The sequence below is a fragment of the Protopterus annectens genome, chromosome 5.part0, assembly GCF_019279795.1.
Source record: "Protopterus annectens isolate FY-2018-M chromosome 5.part0, PAN1.0, whole genome shotgun sequence".
Lineage (NCBI taxonomy): Eukaryota > Metazoa > Chordata > Ceratodontiformes > Protopteridae > Protopterus > Protopterus annectens.
Window position 1 is genome coordinate 1,731,814,000 of NC_056735.1, and position 21,106 is coordinate 1,731,835,105.

The window sequence follows — 21,106 nt, forward strand, 5'->3', positions numbered from 1 at the left end:
TTTTAAATCTTTAAAAATCTTCTTTACATAGTTTTCCTCATAACATTTTTACTCTTTTATATTTCAGAAATACGTGTTCCATAGTTTCTTCTTCCTGACAATGTAAACATATTGTATTACTTTTCTTCTCATATGCCATAGTTCCTTTTACTGGCAATTTATCTAGTACCAGTCTTCACAAAAAATCTTGACATTCTATTTTCTGATTACATTGGTTTATTATGTTTATAGCTTTAATTTTTTCATCTGTTACATTTCCCATGATTTTACATAGTAATGTTTTATCATTACATTCTTATACCATGCTTTTCTATCTTTTCATTCATTTTTATTTTCCACAAAAATATTTTTTTTGGGTAACATTTTATTTTATACTCTTTTTCTGTTTTACTCTTTTTACCATGACCCCAAATTTATCATACTTATACAGCTTTACCACTAATCTCTCATCTTTTTCATGTATTCACTTTAACACATTGTACAGATTTAATGAAACAACATATGCCACTGTGTTAATTAACCTTAAAGCTCCTCCTTTATATTTACATATAAAACTCATCTTTTTACTAGGTTTAATCTAGACCTCCATATAAATAAAAAAATCATCTGCAATAATTCCTTTTCAAATACTGTTGACAACATAAATGCATTGCTAATTATGCTACTTTTTCCCCATCAGTACTGAATTTATCAATTAAGCCTTTTGCCTTGATGATAATTTATATGCTCACCAGAAAAGACATGCTTGTTTTATTTCTTCTATTGTTTTCCCCCATTGTATTCTACTTACATCTTTATTCCTAAATTTTATATCTAACACAGAAATTTCATTCATTATAAAATATATACCCCTATCTTTACTACATCTCCTAAACCTTTCCTTTTTGCTTTATTTACAGCCACACCTATCACCTTTAGACACTTATTTCTGCAAATTCTTACTTCTTTTATCCATATTTTGTTTTTTTTGCAATTATTATGTCACTTGTATATACTAAGAAAACTGGACTTCTTAACCCTTCAGGTGTTATATACCTCACCTCCTTCATTTTGTAGTTTGTTTCACATGCTATCGCATTCATAACTAATGCAAACAGTATACAACTCATTGGGCATGCCTGTCTTATACCACTCTTCATATGTTCCTCTTAGCTTAACCAGCCATTTGCAAGTATTTTTGCTTTATTATTACTATATGCTGACATACATAATTTACTAACTTTCCACTTGTTTTATATTCTTTCATTATTACCCATAAAATTTCATGTCTAACTGTGTCAAATGCCTTATTAAGGTCTCCTATCATGATTTTTACTTCTTCATTTCTATTCATAATATCATCCACAATTTCTCTATCATTAATAATTCTTGACAACCCTTCCCCCTTTATACTATACACTATCTTCTGTAATATATCCCAGTTTAGTTTCAATCTATTTTGTATTATTTTAATAAAGATCTTATAACCATTATTATTCAATACCATAGGTCTCCAGTTTTTTTACTGTCCTCTATCTTCCTTCTACCATGTGAATTTAAGTATTCCACTACATAATTCTTTTATATGTAATACCTTCATGTAACCATCATCAAAACTTTAAAAATATATATATTTTTTGCCAATCCCTTACATATTTATGCATTTCATACCATATTCTATCTGGTCCTGTAGCTAAATCAATATTTACTTGTCCTAATGCTTTATCTAGCTCAGTTCAAGGAGTTTCATTTTTCAACTATTTATTTTTTTCTGTTAAGTTTTTCACTTTTCATGTTTTTTGTCTTTTTTTCCATTTAACCATTTTTATATGTATTGTACTGCACTATTCATAATCTTTTCCTGAGTTCTTTCTATTTCTCTGTTTACATTATTTTATTTCTGTCATTACAGGACCATCTCCCTTTACTAATCTGCTTAAGTATCTCAATACTTCTCCTTTTCCTTGTAAAATATCTTTACTTATGTAACAATTCTTGTATTTTTTCTTGATTTATTTCATACAATTATTATTTTTTGCCAAAGTACTTTCTACCATTATATTCTAAATATTTAAATGCATCATTACATGTTCCTTTATAGTTTTCTTTCTCTACTTTTCTCATGTTGTATTGCCACTGTAAACCACTGTAAAAAAATTTCTTTTATATTTCCTTAAATATCATCCACCATTCAGACCATTTTTTATACAATGTTATCAGAGTAGTATGATCTTTCCATAACTGTATTACTAATCTTCTTCCTTCTTCCTTCCATGCTTTCTCATTATCCTTTTTATTTATTTACCTATTTTATATATTCCTTGTTTTCCTTTATCTCTAGTCATACTGCAAGATGATCAGAAAATCCTATTTCAACTACTCCCCCTACTATTATAACTAAACCTTTTGATAATATAAAATAATCTATTTCAACTCTATAAATACCCCTTTGTGAGTGTATGAATCTTTGCCCCAAAGTTTTAATTTACCACATCTTATAATGTCGAACATTTTTCTTATATCAATTCCTTTCTTTTAATGTTTGCCTCTTAAATAACAATTAAAGTCTCCTGTTATTATAATACTCATATTTATCACTACATAGTCTAAAAATCTGATGAAATGCATTGTTCCTTTCTTTATAATTAGTATAAGTCTATAATGTTATCATTTTATATACTTGTTCTTTCCATTTTAAATCTACAATGGTTAATCTTCCCATTTTTGCTGAAGTTACATCTAATATCTTTACTGTATTTCTACAGAATATGACTATTCCAGAACATCTCTCATTTCCCAAATTACAGATATCTTTCCACCGCATAGTTTCTCAGTTTATAATCTTTCCTCAGTTGATAAAAAACTTGTGTCTTCTAATATAATTGCATCTATATCACATGTATTACATGACTCCAAAATTCATATTCTTATTCTTAATACTATTCATATTTACAGAAAGTACTCTAAAATGTTCATTTTTTCTTTTCCTTAGATGTATGGTTTCATATGTTTATAGCTAATTACTAGGCTAGCTTTCTTAATAGGCCATTCTAATCTAGCTAATTCCAGTCTCAAAGGTGAAAATCAAACATTTTACTTTGTGTTTGTGATTCAAACACTTTAACCATTATATTAACCCACAATCATTAGCAGCATATATTCTTTTTCATCCATATCCTTTCTTTTTTCTTCGATGCTTATCCCTTTAAATTTTATTTTTCTGTCTTTCCCCTTTTACCAATAGAATTTTTTTAATTACCTTCCAATTTATGTCTTCCTCATCACTTATTTCAGAACCCTCTTCTATGCTCTTTTTATTATATTTCTCATCAAATTTTCCTTCTATTTCTACTACTTCTAAAATTTCTCCTGTTTGTGCATTTTCTTCTTTTTTCTTTATCCTTTCTCTTATTTTCATTTTTGCAGCCCACCCAAAAATGTCCAATTTTGTTGCATTTATAACATTTCAATTCACAGTTTTTTACATTGTGTCACATTTCCACACAAATAACATTTTCATTTGTCACAGTTAGTTAACAAATGTCCTTCTTTTCCACAACAACAACAACAACAACAACAACAACATGTTTTGGGTCATCCCCAATATTTTACAACACCTCTATTCCTTTCCATACGTATATTTTTTTCTCTCTCTATTTTAGCACAATATTACAATCCAACCCAACAGTCCATAAACCCCTTTTGTCATAAACTTTTGCACTGTCCAGTACTTCTTTACATAAAGTTTTCAAATGCCCTTTCAAAGTCTCTGTTTATCTCTGTTTGAAATTCTACATGATTTTTCTTTTTTGTTTCCCTACTAAGTGCTTTTATCACATAAAGATTCAATGGGTTACAGTCTCTGTTTTTTTCATATTCTGCAAGAAAAAATTCCATTGAAAAATCAGTCTCAAATATAATGTTACAAAATGTCTCAATAAAAACATTATTTATCAGGCTCTGTGAGGCAGACAAATTTAGTACAACTGTGCAGATTAGTTTATAGCGATAAAATACAGTAAAAAGTATGCAGCAGACAATAAAAAGTGCTATAAATATCTAGAATAAGTAATAACTAGCAAAACAAGCAAAAAACAGGATAATTATTGTTATATATCACAGATCAGAGTTTTGGTCAGTGCCCCTCCTCCATTTAGCTCTGTGTGATGTGGGCAGGATGTGAAGTTTTGGCTCAGTATCTTTAAATGGGCATTGATTGAAGTTTATAGGAGAGAGTGGTAGCTGCAGAGGATGATAGGGTGGTTGATTTTTTGATTAGACAGAAGAGGATACAAAGGAACAGGAGTTACGATGACAAAATGGTGTCAGGCAGGACAGAGTTAACGGGGATAAGAAGAGGAAAGAAAGGGATAGCAAAACATCGGCATATGTAGTTAGAGGAGTACAGACAAAGTTGGAAGCCGAAAAAAAGACAGAATAGGTAGGTAAGACACCTGAGGAAATGCCCAAGAACAAGAAACCATAGCAGGGAGGTAGTGTAGAAAAAAGGAGGTTAAGTGATGGATGGGAGGGAGAATCAAATTATTCTAAGCAGGGATAACATCATTGGAGAGGCTGGTAGGAAGAAGGCAGATTGGGAAGGATAAAGAACTTTGCCATAAGGGAACAAAAGGCAAAGTTAGAAACAGGATACAAAGCCTCAGTTTGGGAGGTGTTGGTAAGGAAATATTAAACTATGAGAGATAAAAGCAGAACAAAGCTGTAGGATAAGGGATATGATATACCTATTGTTATTCATGCAACAAGGATACATTGCAAATAGACTTAATAAGATATAAAGCTTTTTCTTTATGTCAATCTGCAGAGTTGTAGGATGACTTTTGTTATATGTTAGAACTGTACAGATTCTAGACATAAGGATGACATGTAAAGCAAAGATAAAAACTATTACTTTTTTTATTCTTGTTACAGAGAGCAATTTTAAAGCAGTGCTGACAGCAAGCACCACCACAGTGGTGGAGGGAGAACCATTTGTGTTTACTTGCTCTGCAAATGAACGCAGGAGTTTTCTGTCTGTGACATGGTCCTTTGTTAACAACAGCCAGCGCTATGATGTAGGCCAGATGAATTATGATGGAATGTCAAAGCTGGGTCCTTTATATCAGAATCGTGGTGGACGTGGTGGTATCCAGATGGAGAAAATAGATCAGAAAACATTTGTTCTGAGGTTCCATAAGTCTGCAGCCTCAGACAGTGGTCAATATGAATGCAGCTTATCTGAATGGATTAGTGACACAGACAAAATTGAGAAAAAAAATGAGGACTCGAAAAGCATCAGTGTCAAAGTAACACTTCTAAGTAAGTTTAGTCTGTAAAACTTCCATGTTCCTATACGTTTATACTAATAGTAATAGCTAATGTTTCTAACATAAATATCTCCTTTTATTCTCACAAAATTTTATGTGACATTCTGTTTTATAACTTTGTAATTCATTATTTGCCTCTCTTGAGACTTATCAAGAGACACACTTACAAGTGCTGTCAATTTAGCAATACCCTATAGAATCCAACGTACAAAACTGAACACTTTTTACCATTACAGAGTGTGAGTGAACTAAAGTTTTATTTAACAAATATGCTTAGGCCTTTCATTTTTTTCTCCTAGTTTAAACTCTTTTGTTAACTATGTAAAGTTTATGTAAAATTCTCTTTATGATGCCATAAGGTATTTCCTTTTATTGAAATTCAGACTATTCTTGGTATATCGTAATTTCAATTATGCCAGTTCTTCCTGTTGTATGCTTGCATCCACTACTGACATTACTCTGTACCCTTGTTTATATTCAACACTGGATTTTAGGATCAGTATTCTGGCTGTATTTATTTTTATATATTTTTATTTGTTAACTAGGTAAATACTCTGGTCCAAAGATGCTTTCCAAGCATGAACCAAGCCATTCAGGTAGAACACAAACAAAAATAATGTTTAGGTAGAACACAAACAAAAATAATGTTTATATTATAGAGAATTACACCTTTGCATTTTTTGACTTGGCATAAATAGTCATGACACCAATATTTACAACAGTCTCTCATAAATTGTATAGACAATTAATTTAATAGTAATTGGTTATAGCATATTTTATTTATTCATTTTCATTTGTTTACCAAGGTAAAACACTGATCACACAATGACCAATTACAGACTCAGCCCTACCATTTGTAATTAGTATACAACCATTTGTAGATAGTACATAGTATAATTTCAGGTGGTCTAACAGTAAGAATATATGCTGGATTACCGCGTTTGGGGGTTTGGTCCATATTTAAGCCCACCAGTATCAATAAAATAAGAAACTATTTTATTACACCACCCAGAAAAATACATATTAAGCGTTCCCGCCCTAAGAAAATAACTGTGCTCAATAGTTCTAATTTTGCTGCCCTCTCTGCCTGTTTGCTTTCAAATGTATGTCTGCAACAACAGTACAAAGAAGTTCTCTGGCTTTTTTTTTTGCTATTTTAAAGTTAATTTGAAGTTTATAGCATGAGTTTTGCAAAAATGTTAAAGAGATTAGGCTTTTAAAATTTAAAAACGAGCTCCATTATGTTAAACTCATTTATCATATAATGTTAAAAACAAAGCACAGTCTTGCTTTCTCAAACTGTTGTTTTTTTTAAGTTGCCTTTAAAGCCTGTCTTAATGTGGGCAATATTAGCAGCTTTTTTAAAATGGGTCTTGCTTATTTTTTCTTGCTTTGACTAGTTTCGCTATGTTAAACCCATTTTTGCAAATATTACAGTGTTTTAAAGAGAGTTATAAGCGGAAAAAAGTCCGCGACCGGACTTTTTCTCCATCATTCCTTAATTTATAATGTGCTGGCCGATCAATCAGCGGCACGCTTTGGGGGTCATGGTATAATAATGAACTTAGCCTATCTTGTATATACATATGTACATAGAACATATAAATATCCTTCCCAAAGGAAGAACAGTCCACTGGCAGAAAAAGTATTGCAGATTTCCTTATACCTGAGTTTTTATATCTGTATCCAGAATCAGTCAGGCTGGCTAAAACAATCATACATCTTTGTTTCCACCAGGAGAAATGTTATAGAAGAATCTTCCACAGGTTATAAGTTTAAAAAGGGGTTTATACAGAGTTGTGCATGCTGGATTTCTGAGTGAAGATGAGTTACTCCTTATCTGAAGTTTATTTATTTTTAAAGGAAGATAATAGTTGTTATGAATTAATTTAAAATGTTGCATGTTCAATAGGAAAGAGGTTTAGAGAATGACTGGTAGCCAATTAGTCTTGTTCATAATGATTTAATAATGCTCAGCATAGGGACTCAGGTGTACAAATTTAACTTTTTGTTTTCTGCTTTTGGAAGAATGCTGTAAACATTTGGAAGATTTAAGTATAATTTTAAATAGTAAAATGTTTGATTGGTAAGCTAAATGTACATGCAGGAATGGTTCTGAAGTAAGGCCTGTTTCCGAATTTGTTAAAAAGTGGCAGTCAGAACATCCATCCACCCTCAACCCTATTTTTCCATTTTGCACATGGGGTTAGGGTGTCATTTCAACAGTGACAATCATCTCGAACCAAGGTTTACACCATGAGATGGCTAGTCCTGCCACTGTAGTTCATCTGTACCACTCACTCGCACACACACTCGAACCTATGGCCAATTTAGAGTGTCCAATCCACTTACTACAAGTCTTTGGAATGTGGAAAGAAACTGAAGCACCCTGAGGAAACCCACACAACTGCAGGGAGGACATAGAATTTTACACCAGATGCTCTTGGTAGTCAGAACATTTAGATATAAAAAGTAATGATATTGAAAAATTAAGGAAGGAAACAAGGGCGGTAAGGTCGGTCAGTCAGACATTAAATAAGGATCAAGGTCAAGAGACAACTTGGAAAAGTTTGCTTTTTAAGTCAGTTAAAAATCCAGTTAAGAAGAAATAGAAAGTTGGAATACCCATGGAGTAATGAAAAAGAAGAATGCTAGTAAATCTTCTACAATGACAAGTTTAGTAAAAGAAATTTCATTTAGTTCATCAAATATTATTTCAAATGAGACATTTTTATCCATCAATATTGAACAATTTGAACAAACTAGGAAAGAAAATGTAGATGATTCTAAAGTTTTTGAGGATAACTCTTTGGTTCTGCCCTCTCTTTCAGGAATACATGCGGGTGACTTAGAATGGGCTATAATAAAGGGAGTAGAGACTTCTTGTACTAACAAATCTGATTGGTCTAATGTTTCAAAATATAAAAATATCTGTGTACAGGAAAATTATAATACTGCAGTTTCACTTACTTGGGAATTTTTTTCTGTGTCTTTTGTTACAAAATTTGACACTGGTGTATCTGATATCAGGAATAAGAACAGTGACTTAGATCAAGGATAAGATAGTAATTTGAATGATAATTTTTGGTTAAAGGATATAACCTGAAGCATAAGATGCTTATTCCATTAGAAGGTTCTCTACTTCCTAATTCTAAGGAGGTATTAAATGAGACTGAACATAGTTCAACTAAGCTAGTAAATATCAATGTTTGATTCATTCTAATAAACAAGATGTTGTTTTGGCTACAGAAAATTTGGGTGAAAGTCTTTCTTCTTTAACTGTTAGCATTTCATGTAACCCTTGCTTTGATTATATTAGTAATTGTATTAATGGGCAGAATGAATGATGGCAAGAGATCTCATGTGTAAGAAAGTTTAAAAGAAGAGCTTTGGGAGGGTTAATTAGTGAAGATAAAAATATTAATAAATAAAGGAAAGAGCCTGGTTTTATTTCCATAACAGATAACAGTTGATAAGGGTGTTATTTTGAATTACTGGTACTTGGAGACTCACATATAAAATGCATTACTAATCACATAACATCATTGAATAAAGAGTATATTATAGCTTCCTCTTGTCAGGGTTGAAATTAATTGGTTATTTAGATTTTGTTGGCAAGGCAGACTGTGGTTAAACCAACCTATACTAAATTTATTTTGCTGAAAGGTAATAATGATTTAAGGTATTCACAATTAAATAAGAATAACAAAAATATAAAAAAGAAAATAATAAAGAATGTTTTTTATTCGGTTGCTCTAAAAAGTAAAAACTAAGTTAGAAGAGTGAAAACTATGCAAAAGAAACACAGACAAGCTGATTTCTGAAAAACATTTGAGGTTGGTTTTGTTAATTTCTGCTACATCTTCTGGTTCCTTATTACTACAATCAGCAAGACCAACTTCAAATGCTTTTCTGAAATTAGCTTGCTTGTGTTTCTTTTGCAAAGTTTTCATTCTTCTTCCTTATTTTTTACTTTTTAGAGTGACTGAATAAAAAGCACAATTTATTAAAAAAATCTTTTTTTATTATGTTTTATGATTTAGTCTTTAAGTAAAATATTGTCCCTCTGTCATTAGCGAGACAGCAGAAAAAACATTTACTTAAAGACTGAATATCGTCCCTCTGTCATCTGGGCAGTTGAGAAGCATTGTTTCACATGCTTAAACAATATGATTGAGTACAACCGACACAGCATCAAGCTTATATTTGCAAAGAATTCATGGATAGGGGGGCTCCAAATTAAAAAGGCGGCTACTCAATCACAGTGGCATCAACAGTCGGTTTAGCAGATAACATATCCCTCCCATCTACCTCAGTGTTTACTAGCAAACAAGCATGAGTTGAGATTACTACAAACAAGAAGAGCAAGCAGTTTAAAGAAAAAGGTGAGGTAATTATAATTTTTTAATGGGGGATGGCATTGAATGTAGAGATGAGTAATTTCTAGAGTAACTGTGAGTCACAGTTTAACAATACTGAGGTCACCAGTATCCTGTCAGATTTCTTTTATATCTTTAAATTTCTCAGATATTATTTTGTTGTATAATTCCAATATAGTTTCAGATTTGAGATAACATTTGAATCATCTCTACTGGCTTGAAAGAACTTTATTAGCCACAGTTTAACCATGTTCATGATATAAAATGCTAATTACTGAACATCTAAAACATATTATTGCACTTAAAGTGACTCAGCAGCTCAGGACACATTTTTAATAGGGTGATGAGAGGTTTAGAGAGGAATGTCACCACTCCCCACCACCATGCAGGAGCAGGTGTCACCCCCAGCAAGGGAGAGGGAGACTGTGAACCGCTTACGCACCAGTGAGTAACATGCACCATGGAGCTCTCAGGAAACATGGCATCTTAAATCATTACCACAGCAACTGATACAGATCTGTAAGAAGCCACCACTATCAAACTGCAACAATGTTATGCCACTTGGATAAGTCATGCAGACAAGACTAATCCAACTCCTTCCATGGTAAACAGTACTTCTGCTTTTACTGGCTGGTAAGTACAGCCTTGCAAAATTGTTGCCTGCCCACTGTTCAGATAGAATACAAATATGGATTCGAAAAAAGTTGGCTTTCCGCAGTGTTTGACAGAAAGCTGGTTACTGGGTGGTTGGATCACCATGTGGCTTTGTGACTGAGGGAAGGCACAATGTCCTCAGCTTGGGTAATGCTAAACAGACACTTCCTCCAAAGAGATCAAAAACCAGAACAACACTCTTGAGTAATTTCACAAACTAGTGGAAGAGAATTAGTTTGCTTTTAATAGGTGTTTATGACTTTGCTTCCTTCAGGCCTAGCTTGATTGCAAGTGGAAGAGTTTGATATTTTGTAGAGAGCATGCTTACATTCCTAAGGGTGAATCATATACTGGGATAGATTATTTGTTTTGTTTTTGCATTATCCATAGATCTGTAATGCTATAGTTATACACTTCAAGATTGGGGTAGTTTACTACATGAATACATGCTTTATTTTAGGAAGCAGTGAGTTAACACCCCATAACAGATGTGGAGCATCCTTGCACTGCTGCTACAGGACCAGGGATCTTGTATTGAGCCCTGTTTCTTTACATCAAGTACAGCTTGTTCACGTTTGGTACCTCTTAGCTAGTGCATTACTGTCGCTGACTTGACATAATTTTCCCACTTGGCAGAGATGAAAAAGTATCTGATGAGCCTTGTATTCAAGAGAATAAATGTTTTCCAGGTGTATGTGTGTAAATAGGAATAAGCTGTCACTCAGTTTAACTAACTAGTACACGCCAGTCAACATTAGTCCACAGTTTTCCTGAAAGTAAACAAGGTGACCCTTGCTTGGTGCTTCCTCTTATTTTAAACCTCCTCTTGATGAAGACTTGCACCTTAAGCATATTTAGCTGCAATGTGCTCCTTGATGGGAACAGCTGGCTCTTAATTTTGATGTAATATATGCACTGTCACACGAGGTACTAATATGTTGATGGATGCCTTGACATTTTTTTCTGAGTTATTGGCAGTTGAAAAACAGTTAATCAGATGATGTTTGTTTGTTTGATGATATGTGCTAAAGTATGGCAAGACCTGCATCAGTACTGTTTTATTTTTGGGGGGAGGGCATCCTTGTTATTGCTATATTTTTATAGATCACCCCCAATGTTGCCAAATGTGGCAGATAAATAAGTTTCTAATAAAGCCCAGGTACCTCCATTTTGCAAAATATGTCAAAACATCAAAAGTGTGTTTGACTAAAGTGTGTTCCTTTCAGTGAAATTGTGTGTTTCATGGCATTATTATACAGCCACTTTACTGTTACTGGATACATGCAGCATGACTCAGGAGTTATGAAAATGCAGAAATTCAGTAGAGGAAATGTCGACACATGGACACCACACATCTACCTGTCAGAGACTGAGTGATGTGCTGAGGGGCAGTGTGGACCATGTACGCAGATTCGAAAACTGGAAATTAATTGAGGAATGTTTGGTACTTGTTAAATTTATTTTATTTTGCCAGCAGTGAACCCCACCATAGAGTTTTTTTAATTTAGTGTGTGTGTGTGTGTGTGTGTGTGTGTGTGTGTGTGTGTGTGTGTGTGTGTGTGCATACGCGCACTTCATACCAAAGCAGACATATTGACATATTTACAACGTGTAAATGGTGTAGGGAGATGCTAGACTGTGTGTGTGTGTGTGTGTGTGTGTGTGTGTGTGTATGCATTCGTCGCCAAAGCAGACACAGTTACAGTGTGTAAATCATGTAGAGATATGCGAGATTTTGTGTATGTGTGTGTGTGTGTGTGTGTGTGTGTGTGTGTGTGTGTGTGTGTGTGTGTGTGTGTGTGTGTGTGCATTTGACAGTTACAGTGTGCAAATGATGTAAGGAGATGTGAGACTGTGTGTGTGTGTGTGTGTGTGTGTGTGTGTGTATATGTGTGTGTGTGTGTACTTGACAAATACAAAGGCAGTAGAGATTGAGGTGTGCCGCGCGAGATGTTGTGTTGTATGTGTGTGTGTGTGTGTGTGTGTGTGTGTGTGTGTGTGTGTGTGTGTGTGTGTGTGTGTGTCTGTTACAATGTAAATGATGTAGAAATAATCATGTAGAAGTTAGGATTTGTGTGTGTGTGTGTGTGTGTGTGTGTGTGTGTGTGTGTGTGTGTGTGTGTGTGTGTGTGTGTGTGTGTGTGTGCATTCAACAGTTACAGTGTGTAAATGATGTAAGGAGATGCAAGACTGTGTTTGTGTGTGTGTGTGTGTGTGTGTGTGTGTGTGTGTGTGTGTGTGTGTGTGTGTCTGTGTGTGTGTGTGTGTGTGTGTGCTCATAGTACAATTCATCCCGCTCTGTCCCTCTGTGGTGTGTGTGTGTGTGTGTGTGTGTGTGTGTGTGTGTGTGTGTGTGTGTGTGTGTATTCATCGCTAAAGCAAACACAGATACAGTGTGTAAATGATGTAGGGAGATGCGAGCTTGTGTATGTCTGTGTGTGTGCTCCTAGTATAGTTTATCCCACTCTGTCCCTCTGTGATTCTTTTTTGTGTTTCTGATAAATTTCCAAATACATTTAATAAGAAGAAGTTAAGATTTAGCAGCAAGGAACTATCACTAAATCTATGAAATGAAAAATAAAATATGGAAATTTGTTGGGAAATGATTGCACAAACACCAAAAAGATTATTAAATATATGAATTTGTTCAAGAATGAAACCAATCATACTAATTATATTTCTATAGATGCATCAATGATTAGTGATTGTATGTTGACAGCTAATAAATTTAATGAATATTTTACTGGTTTTGGCATTGATACGAATGATTGTTATTCTCAAATCTTGGAAGAAAGCATTGATTGTATGACAAAATGTCATAATATTTCTGAAGAGATGTCATTTAGAGCTTTAAATAAAACTTAGGCTGATACATTGAGTACAGCAGATTGTATTCCTAGAATTTTGTTGGTTAATATAAAATATTATTTAGTGAGTATATTAACTAGGACATTTTATTCTATGATCTATAATGGATATGTACCAAGATCTTGTCATGAACCATTAGTTACTCCTATATTTAAACCTGGAGATAAGATAACAGTACAGAATTATCATCCAGTAAGTCTAACACCAATATTATGCAAATACTTTGAGAGATATTTTAGTGAAATCATACTTAAAAAATAACCTTGCAGTTCTTGATATTTTTCAACATGTTTTTTGAAAGGCCATGCTACAATCGCTAATTTGTGAAGCTTTTGTGATTACATCTCTAGGGTTATAGAGATGGGAATTTCTACAGGTATAATCTATTTGGATTTAATCAAAGCTTATGACTTATTATTATTCCATACCCTTGATCTAGCATTGGAACAATATAAAGTTAATTAATATTTAAGTAGATGGATTAATTGTTGGCACAGAGTCAGAACAACAGAGATTCAGGGAAAAAAAATCATATCCAGCTCTGCTGACATCAGGTGTTCTTCAGGGATCTGTGCTTGGGCCTTTGCTGTTTTATATAATTTTTGCCTATAATCCAATGTGATGATCATGCTGTACAAGTGGGCTGATGATTGTAAAATTGGATTTTTTGCTATTAATGAAAATTATTTCACTAATATTAATGCTTAGGTAAGTGGGTTAGTACACTTGGTCTCTCATTTAGTAAGAAAAAGTATAATATCATGTACTCTGATAAACAAAAATTAAGGAGTTCTAATGCATTGTCTATATTTGGTTTATTGGAAGTTAATGAATATAAGGGTCTTGGTATACTGATTGATTGCCGTTTTTGCTTTGAAAATCATCTGAGAGACATCTGTAATAAAGCTTTGAGAAAGATGGGTTTGATTTTCAAAATCTTTACAACTAGAAAGAGTATGATCTTAGTTACTTTATTTAAGATATATATCAAACCAGTTTTGGAACACAATATAATGTTCTATACTAGTAATACAGCTTGTGTAGAGTCAGTTGCAAAAAGAATACCTGATATTAAACAATTATGATACAAGGATACATGAGTTTCAATGAGTCTTTAAAACCTCCAAAGTGATATATTAGGGGTCAACTTTTGTTGACCTATAAGGTATTTAATGACTCTTTTCTTCAGTCTTTATTGGGTTTGGTAGTATGTAATAATCCAAAGACATATAAACATCATAATTTAAAACTCTATTTAGAGTTGTACAACAAAAATAATAGAACTTGTTATTTGACACATAGGATGGTAAAATTATGGAATACATTACCTGACTATATCAGAAGTGTGAATAGTTTAGTAAAGTTTAAGATGTTTTGATGATTGGGCTGGGGCTATGGAGTTTGATACAACAATTACTGAGATAGTGTTTCTTTACCTAACTTATGAACTTGTAAACTTATGATTTTTACTCCAATTTTAGTGCCAACTGGAAAGTACCAATTAATAAGAATAATAAGACTCTGACAAATGGAATGTTATATTCAAGTTTAGTAATATCAGACACATTTACTACTAATTTCACTAGCTGTTTTCCACTTCACAGCCAGTTGTATAATCAGTTTAATATTTTTCCGTTGTTTGTAATTTCTGTAAGCTCACCATTATACCACTGAGATGGTAATAATATTGCTTGTCAAATCCAACTAGAAATACCACATTTAGTCCCCAGTGACTGTAATTTGCTCATAGAATCATATGATGATGGGGAAAAAAGACTTATCTTTAAAATGCCTTATAGGTTTGATCTAATAAAACTAGGTCTAAGTATCTCTTTAAATTAGGTAACTATTGTTACTACAACTTTACATAGTATGGATGACAGATTAATTCATCTGAAGATTGCATAATCTGAGTTAGATCAAGTCTGTGTGCAGGAACTGTAATAGCCTATATTCAGACACCAGTTAAGTGATCATTTTCTATGGATACAATGAATAACGTGCATGCTTCTAAAAGGGTAACTTTCATCACACATAAACGTTCTGGGAATGTTGTACTGTCTCATGATCTTTGTAAAGTAGATTTTGTAAGTTTATCTATAATTTTAGCTTCAGTGATTAAAAGTGCTATTTCATATTTCAACTTTTTCAACTAGTATATGGTACCTTTGCAATTTTTAGAACTAGTGTTAAATTGAAAGAAAAAAGTACTAAAATCTCTGGTACATCTTAAAAAATTGTTCTGTCTTTTGTTATGATTCTATAATCCTGAACTCCATTTCTAGATTCGTGTATATAATTAAAAAGATCTGCAGTTACGTTTCACCTTGGTAAATGAGGCTTTCAGATTATGTCAGTTAAGGCCCTTGTCAATGTTTTTGTTTGTAATTGCACCATTTGCAGTTGTATTTTCTTACTGTTTGTTGTGTGCTTAAGTATGTTAGTGTCTTTTTTCCTGTTGTACTATTGTGTTAGTTTATGTATCTATTGCACAGGTTCTTTGTTGTTTTCTCGCCTATGTATTTTTTCTTAACTACACATTTTCTAATACCTTGTTTAGTAGAGTAGAGGGAGGGAGTATTCTGTATGTTATGCTATATGTTGATCTTTTAGTACAGTTGTGAAACTTAAACCTAGCATAACAGTAGATGTTTGAATGATCACTGCTGCAGTAGCCTTAACTATATGGGTTATATCCTGACAAGGATATAACAGCCAGCCACCTTTCAAAGTTTCAGGGCACCTTCACATGCCCAAACTGTCCATCAGCTCAAACTGAGATGACTAAAAGACAAGTTTGGGTGTGAAGTCCTTCAGAGCTTTACTGCCAGCAGGGAGAGAGGGAGGCTAAGTCTCGAAAGGTCAATGTTAGAAACAACAAAAAATAAATGTCCACATACTTGCATAAAAAATACACCAAAAACAGGGGGTGAGGGTAGACAGAGGGAGTGGCTTCTGCAACAGTGAGCATCTACTGTTATGTTAAGTTTAAGCTACACAACTGTACTGTGTTCATCATATTGATCACTGCTGCAGTAGCCTTAGCTATATGAGCAGATTACCTCAACTGTCTACATTTGGGATGTGGAAGGAGAAGACTCCAAGATCCACTGGAGAATGATTCTATCAAAGCTTGATCTGGATCTAGAGAAGGAATCAAGCCTATAGTATTTTGTAAAAGTATGTACAGAAAACAAAGTAGCAGCTTCTAGAATACTTCTAGAATCCAACCCTTTCCAAAAAGTCATAGATGAAGCCAAAGTTAGAATAGGCCTTGGCCCTCCCTGGAATAGTTTTGTTATGGTGAGATTAACAAAAGGTAATAGCCTTAGACAACCATTTGGAAATAGTCTGTTTTGACACAGCTTGTTCCTTGTTATTACCATCACAAGAAATTAACAATTGATCTGAAGATCTAAAAGATTTAGTTCTGTCAAGATAGTACCTCACTTGTCTGTGGACATTTAAGGCATGGAGTATCCTTTCTATCTCATTTTTAAGTTCTAAGAAAGAAAATAGGGAGATCGATAGTTTGGCTTAAAGTAAAGTCGGATACCACTTTAGGCATATAAGAAGGATTAGTCCTCAAAGAAACACTGTTGCTATTGAAAATGAGGTAGGGTTGACCCACCATAAGAGGTTGCAACTCAGCTGCCCTTCTTGCAGAGATCAGAGCAAACAGTAAAACTGTTTTCCATGTTAAGAACCTCAAGTCAGACAGATTAGCTGGTTAAAATGGAGATGGGTTAGCTTCGTTAACAGAAAATTAAGGTCACGGGGAGGGGCCACCAGTTTTCTTGGAGGCCTCTTATGCAAAGCCCCTTTCAAGAATATGTTGACATGAGATTGCATTGAAAGAGGAAGATCCATAGGCAGACATGCTGAAATGGCAGATAAATGAACCTTGATAAAGGAATAAGAAAGGTTATAGGATAGTTGCTCACATATGTTATAAAACTAGAGAATAATTTGTCCTGAAAGGGCGTTGGTTATGTTGTTGGCACCAACTAGAAAACCTTTTCCATTTGCTAATATGTGATTTTCAAGTAGCAGTCTTTTTTGCATCCATTAGTACCTACTGGATGTCCTCAGTAAACAGCTGCCAAAAAGTGATTAAAACTCTATCATCCAGTCAGTCAGTTGAAGATGATTGCTGTGGAGGCATATAAAACACTCCTGCTCTTCTGTGAGTGGATCCTATCTGTGAGGAAACATGTGGAAATTGCCCCTAGCTATTAACAAAAGGAGGGAGAGCCATGGCTGCAAGGGTCAGAAGGGAGTCACCACAATGATCTTAAGGGATTCCTCCTGAATCCTCGATATTAGTGGAAAGGGAGGAACAGCATGAAAGTACATTCCTGTTTAAGGAAACGAAAAGGCATCTGTCTTCCAGACTTTCTTGTATGAGTCCTGGAGCAGAATCTCCACAGTTGATTGCTCATAGAAGGCTAAGAGACCTACTTGGGGAATCCCCTCAGATGGATTAAATCTTGGGAGACTCCTGATCCAGTTTCCATTTATGAGGGTCTGCCCTAGTCTGGATCAGCTTGTCTACCACACAACTTTGCTCCAATGGAATGCAGGATTCCTGCACAATGAGATTGTGCTGTAAAGCTATATCCCAAGCTAAAGTGTTTAGTTTGCAAAGGGAATATGACCTGGTTCCCCCTTGCCTGTTGGTGTAACACATAACTGTGGTATTGTCTGTAACACCTTACAGAGGTCCCAAAGATGTATCAGAGAGTTGAATGCCTTGATCAGGGCAAGCATCTCCTTGATATTTATGTGCTTGCATCTGCCCTTAATGTCCGACATCTATTGTACTTCTATTTATTTATTTATTATTTATTTCCAGTTTGATTACCGGGGAAGTCCACTGGGCCCTGAGGACCCGTTTTCAGTGGAGGCCCAGGGAGAAAAGCTCCAAATGTACAAGTGTGTGTGTGTGTGTGTGTGTGTGTCTGTGTGTGTGTGTGCATTCATTGCCAAAGCAGACACAGTTACAGTGTGTAAATCATGTAGAGATATGGATTTTGTGTGTGTGTGTGTGTGTGTGTGTGTGTGTGTGTGTGTGTGTGTGTGTGTGTGTGTGTGTGTGTGTGTGTGTGCATTCAACAGTTACAGTGTGTAAATGATGTAAGGAGATGCAAGACTGTGTGTGTGTGTGTGTGTGTGTGTGTGTGTGTGTGTGTGTGTGTGTGTGTGTGTGTGTCTGTGTGTGTGTCTGTGTGTGTGGGCTCATAGTTCAGTGCATCCGGCTCTGTCCCTCTGTGGTGTGTGTGTGTGTGTGTGTGTGTGTGTGTGTGTGTGTGTGTGTGTGTGAGTGGGGATTTGTGTGTGTGTGTGTGTGTGTGTGTGTGTGTGTGTGTGCACTCATTGCTAAAGCAAACACAGATACAGTGTATAAATGATGTAGGGAGATGCGAGCTTGTGTGTGTGTGTGTGTGTGTGTGTGTGTGTGTGTGTGTGTGTGTGTGTGTGTGTGTGTGCTCCTAGTATAGTGTATCCCACTCTGTCCCTCTGTGATTCTTTTTTGTGTTTCTGATAAATTTCCAAATACATTTAATAAGAAGAAGTTAAAATTTAGCAGCAAGGAACTATCACTAAATCTATGAAATGAAAGATAAAATATGGAAATTTGTTGGGAAATGATTGCACAAACACGAAAAAGATTATAAATATATGAATTTGTTCAAGAATTAAACCAATCATACTAATTATATTTATAAAGATGCATCAATGATTAGTGACCTTATGTTGACAGCTAATAAATTTAATGAATATTTTACTGGTTTTGGCATTGATACGAATGATTGTTATTCTCAAATCTTGGAAGAAAGCATTGATTGTATGACAAAATGTCATAATATTTCTGAAGAGATGTCATTTAGAGCTTTAAATAAAACATAAGCTGATACATTGAGTACAGCAGATTGTATTCCTAGAATTTTGTTGGTTAATATAAAATATTATTTAGTGAGTATATTAACTAGGACATTTTATTCTATGATCTATAATGGATATGTACCAAGATCTTGTCATGAACCATTAGTTACTCCTATATTTAAACCTGGAGATAAGATAACAGTACAGAATTATCATCCAGTAAGTCTAACACCAATATTATGCAAATACTTTGAGAGATATTTTAGTGAAATCATACTTAACAGTTCTTGATATTTTTCAACATGGTTTTTTGAAAGGCCATACTACATTCACTAATTTGTGAAGCTTTTGTGATTACATCTCTAGGGTTATCTAGATGGGAATTCATACATGTATAATCTATTTGGATTTAACCAAAGCTTATGACATTATTATTCCATACCCTTGATCTGGCATTGGAACAATATAAAGTTAATTAATATTTAAGTAGATGGATTAATTGTTGGCACAGAGTCAGAACAATAGAGATTCAGGGAACAAAATCATATTCAGCACTGCTGACATCAGGTGTTCTCCAGGGATCTGTGCTTGGGCCTTTGTTGTTTTATATCATTTTTGCCTCTAATCCAATGTGATGATCATGCTGTACAAGTGGGCTGATGATTGTAAAATTGGATTTTTTGCTATTAATGAAACTTATTTCACTAATATTAATGCTTAGGTAAGTGGGTTAGTACAGTCAGTCTCTCATTTAGTATGAAAAAGTATAATATCATGTACTCTGATAAAAAAAATAGGAGTTCTAATGCATTGTCTATATTTGGTTTATTGGAAGTTAATGAATATAAGGGTCTTGGTATACTGATTGCTTACCGTTTTTGCTTTGAAAATCATCTGAGAGACATCTGTAATAAAGCTTTGAGAAAGATGGGTTTGATTTTCAAAATCTTTACAACTACAGATAGTAAGATCTTAGTTACTTTATTTAAGGTATATATCAAACCAGTTTTGGAACACAATATAATGTTCTGTACTCTTAATACAGCTTGTGTAGAGTCAGTTGCAAAAAGAATACTTGATATTAAACAATTATGATACAAGGATAAATGAGTTTCAATGAGTCTTTAAAACCTCCAAAGTGATATATCAGGGGTCAACTTTTGTTGACCTATAAGGTATTTAATGACTCTTTTCTTCAGTCTTTATTGGGTTTGTTAGTATGTAATAATCCAAAGACATATAAACATCATAATTTAAAACTCTATTTGGAGTTGTACAACAAAAATAATAGAACTTGTTATTTGACACGATAGTAAAATTATGGAATACATTACCTGACTATATCAAAAGCGTGAATAGTTTAGTAAAGTTTAAGATGTTTTGATGATTGGGCTGTGGCTATGGAGTTTGATACAACAATTACTGAGATAGTGTTGCTTTACCTAACTTATGAACTTGCAAACTTATGATTTTTACTCCAATTTTAGTGCCAACTGGAAAGTACCAATTAATAAGAATAATTCTAAGACTCTGACAAATAGAATGTTATATTCAAGTTTAGTAATATCAGACACATTTCCTACCAATTTCACTAGCTGTTTTCTACTTCACAGCCAGTTGTATAATCAGTTTAATATTTTTGCATTGTTTGTAATTTCTGTAAGCTCGCATTTATACCACCTAGGTGGTAATAATATCACTTGTCAAATCCAACTAGAAACACCACATTTAGTCCCCAGTGACTGTAATTTGTTCATAGAATCATATGATGATGGGGAAAAACGACTTATCTTTAAAATATCTTATAGGTTTGATCTAATAAAACTAGGTCTAAGTATCTCTTTAAATTAGGTAACTATTGTTACTACAACTTTACATAGTATGGATGATAGATTAATTCATCTGAAGATTGCATACTTTGAGTTAGATCAAGTTTGTGTGCAGGAACTGTAATAGCCTATATTCAGACACCAGTTAAGTGATAATTTTCTATGGATACAGTGAATAACGAGC

General features: G+C 33.9%; 1 protein-coding gene across 3 annotated transcripts in view; it reads left to right on the forward strand.

Annotated features, from left to right (window-relative positions):
* Positions 1-21,106, forward strand: part of LOC122801869 (immunoglobulin superfamily member 3-like) — a 757,872-nt gene that overhangs the window by 600,593 nt on the left and 136,173 nt on the right. For all 3 annotated transcript variants that reach the window (XM_044071531.1, XM_044071530.1, XM_044071532.1), the window contains exon 6: positions 4,912-5,298. In XM_044071531.1, coding sequence (XP_043927466.1) covers positions 4,912-5,298 — 387 coding nt within the window. The remainder of the gene's footprint in view (positions 1-4,911; positions 5,299-21,106) is intronic.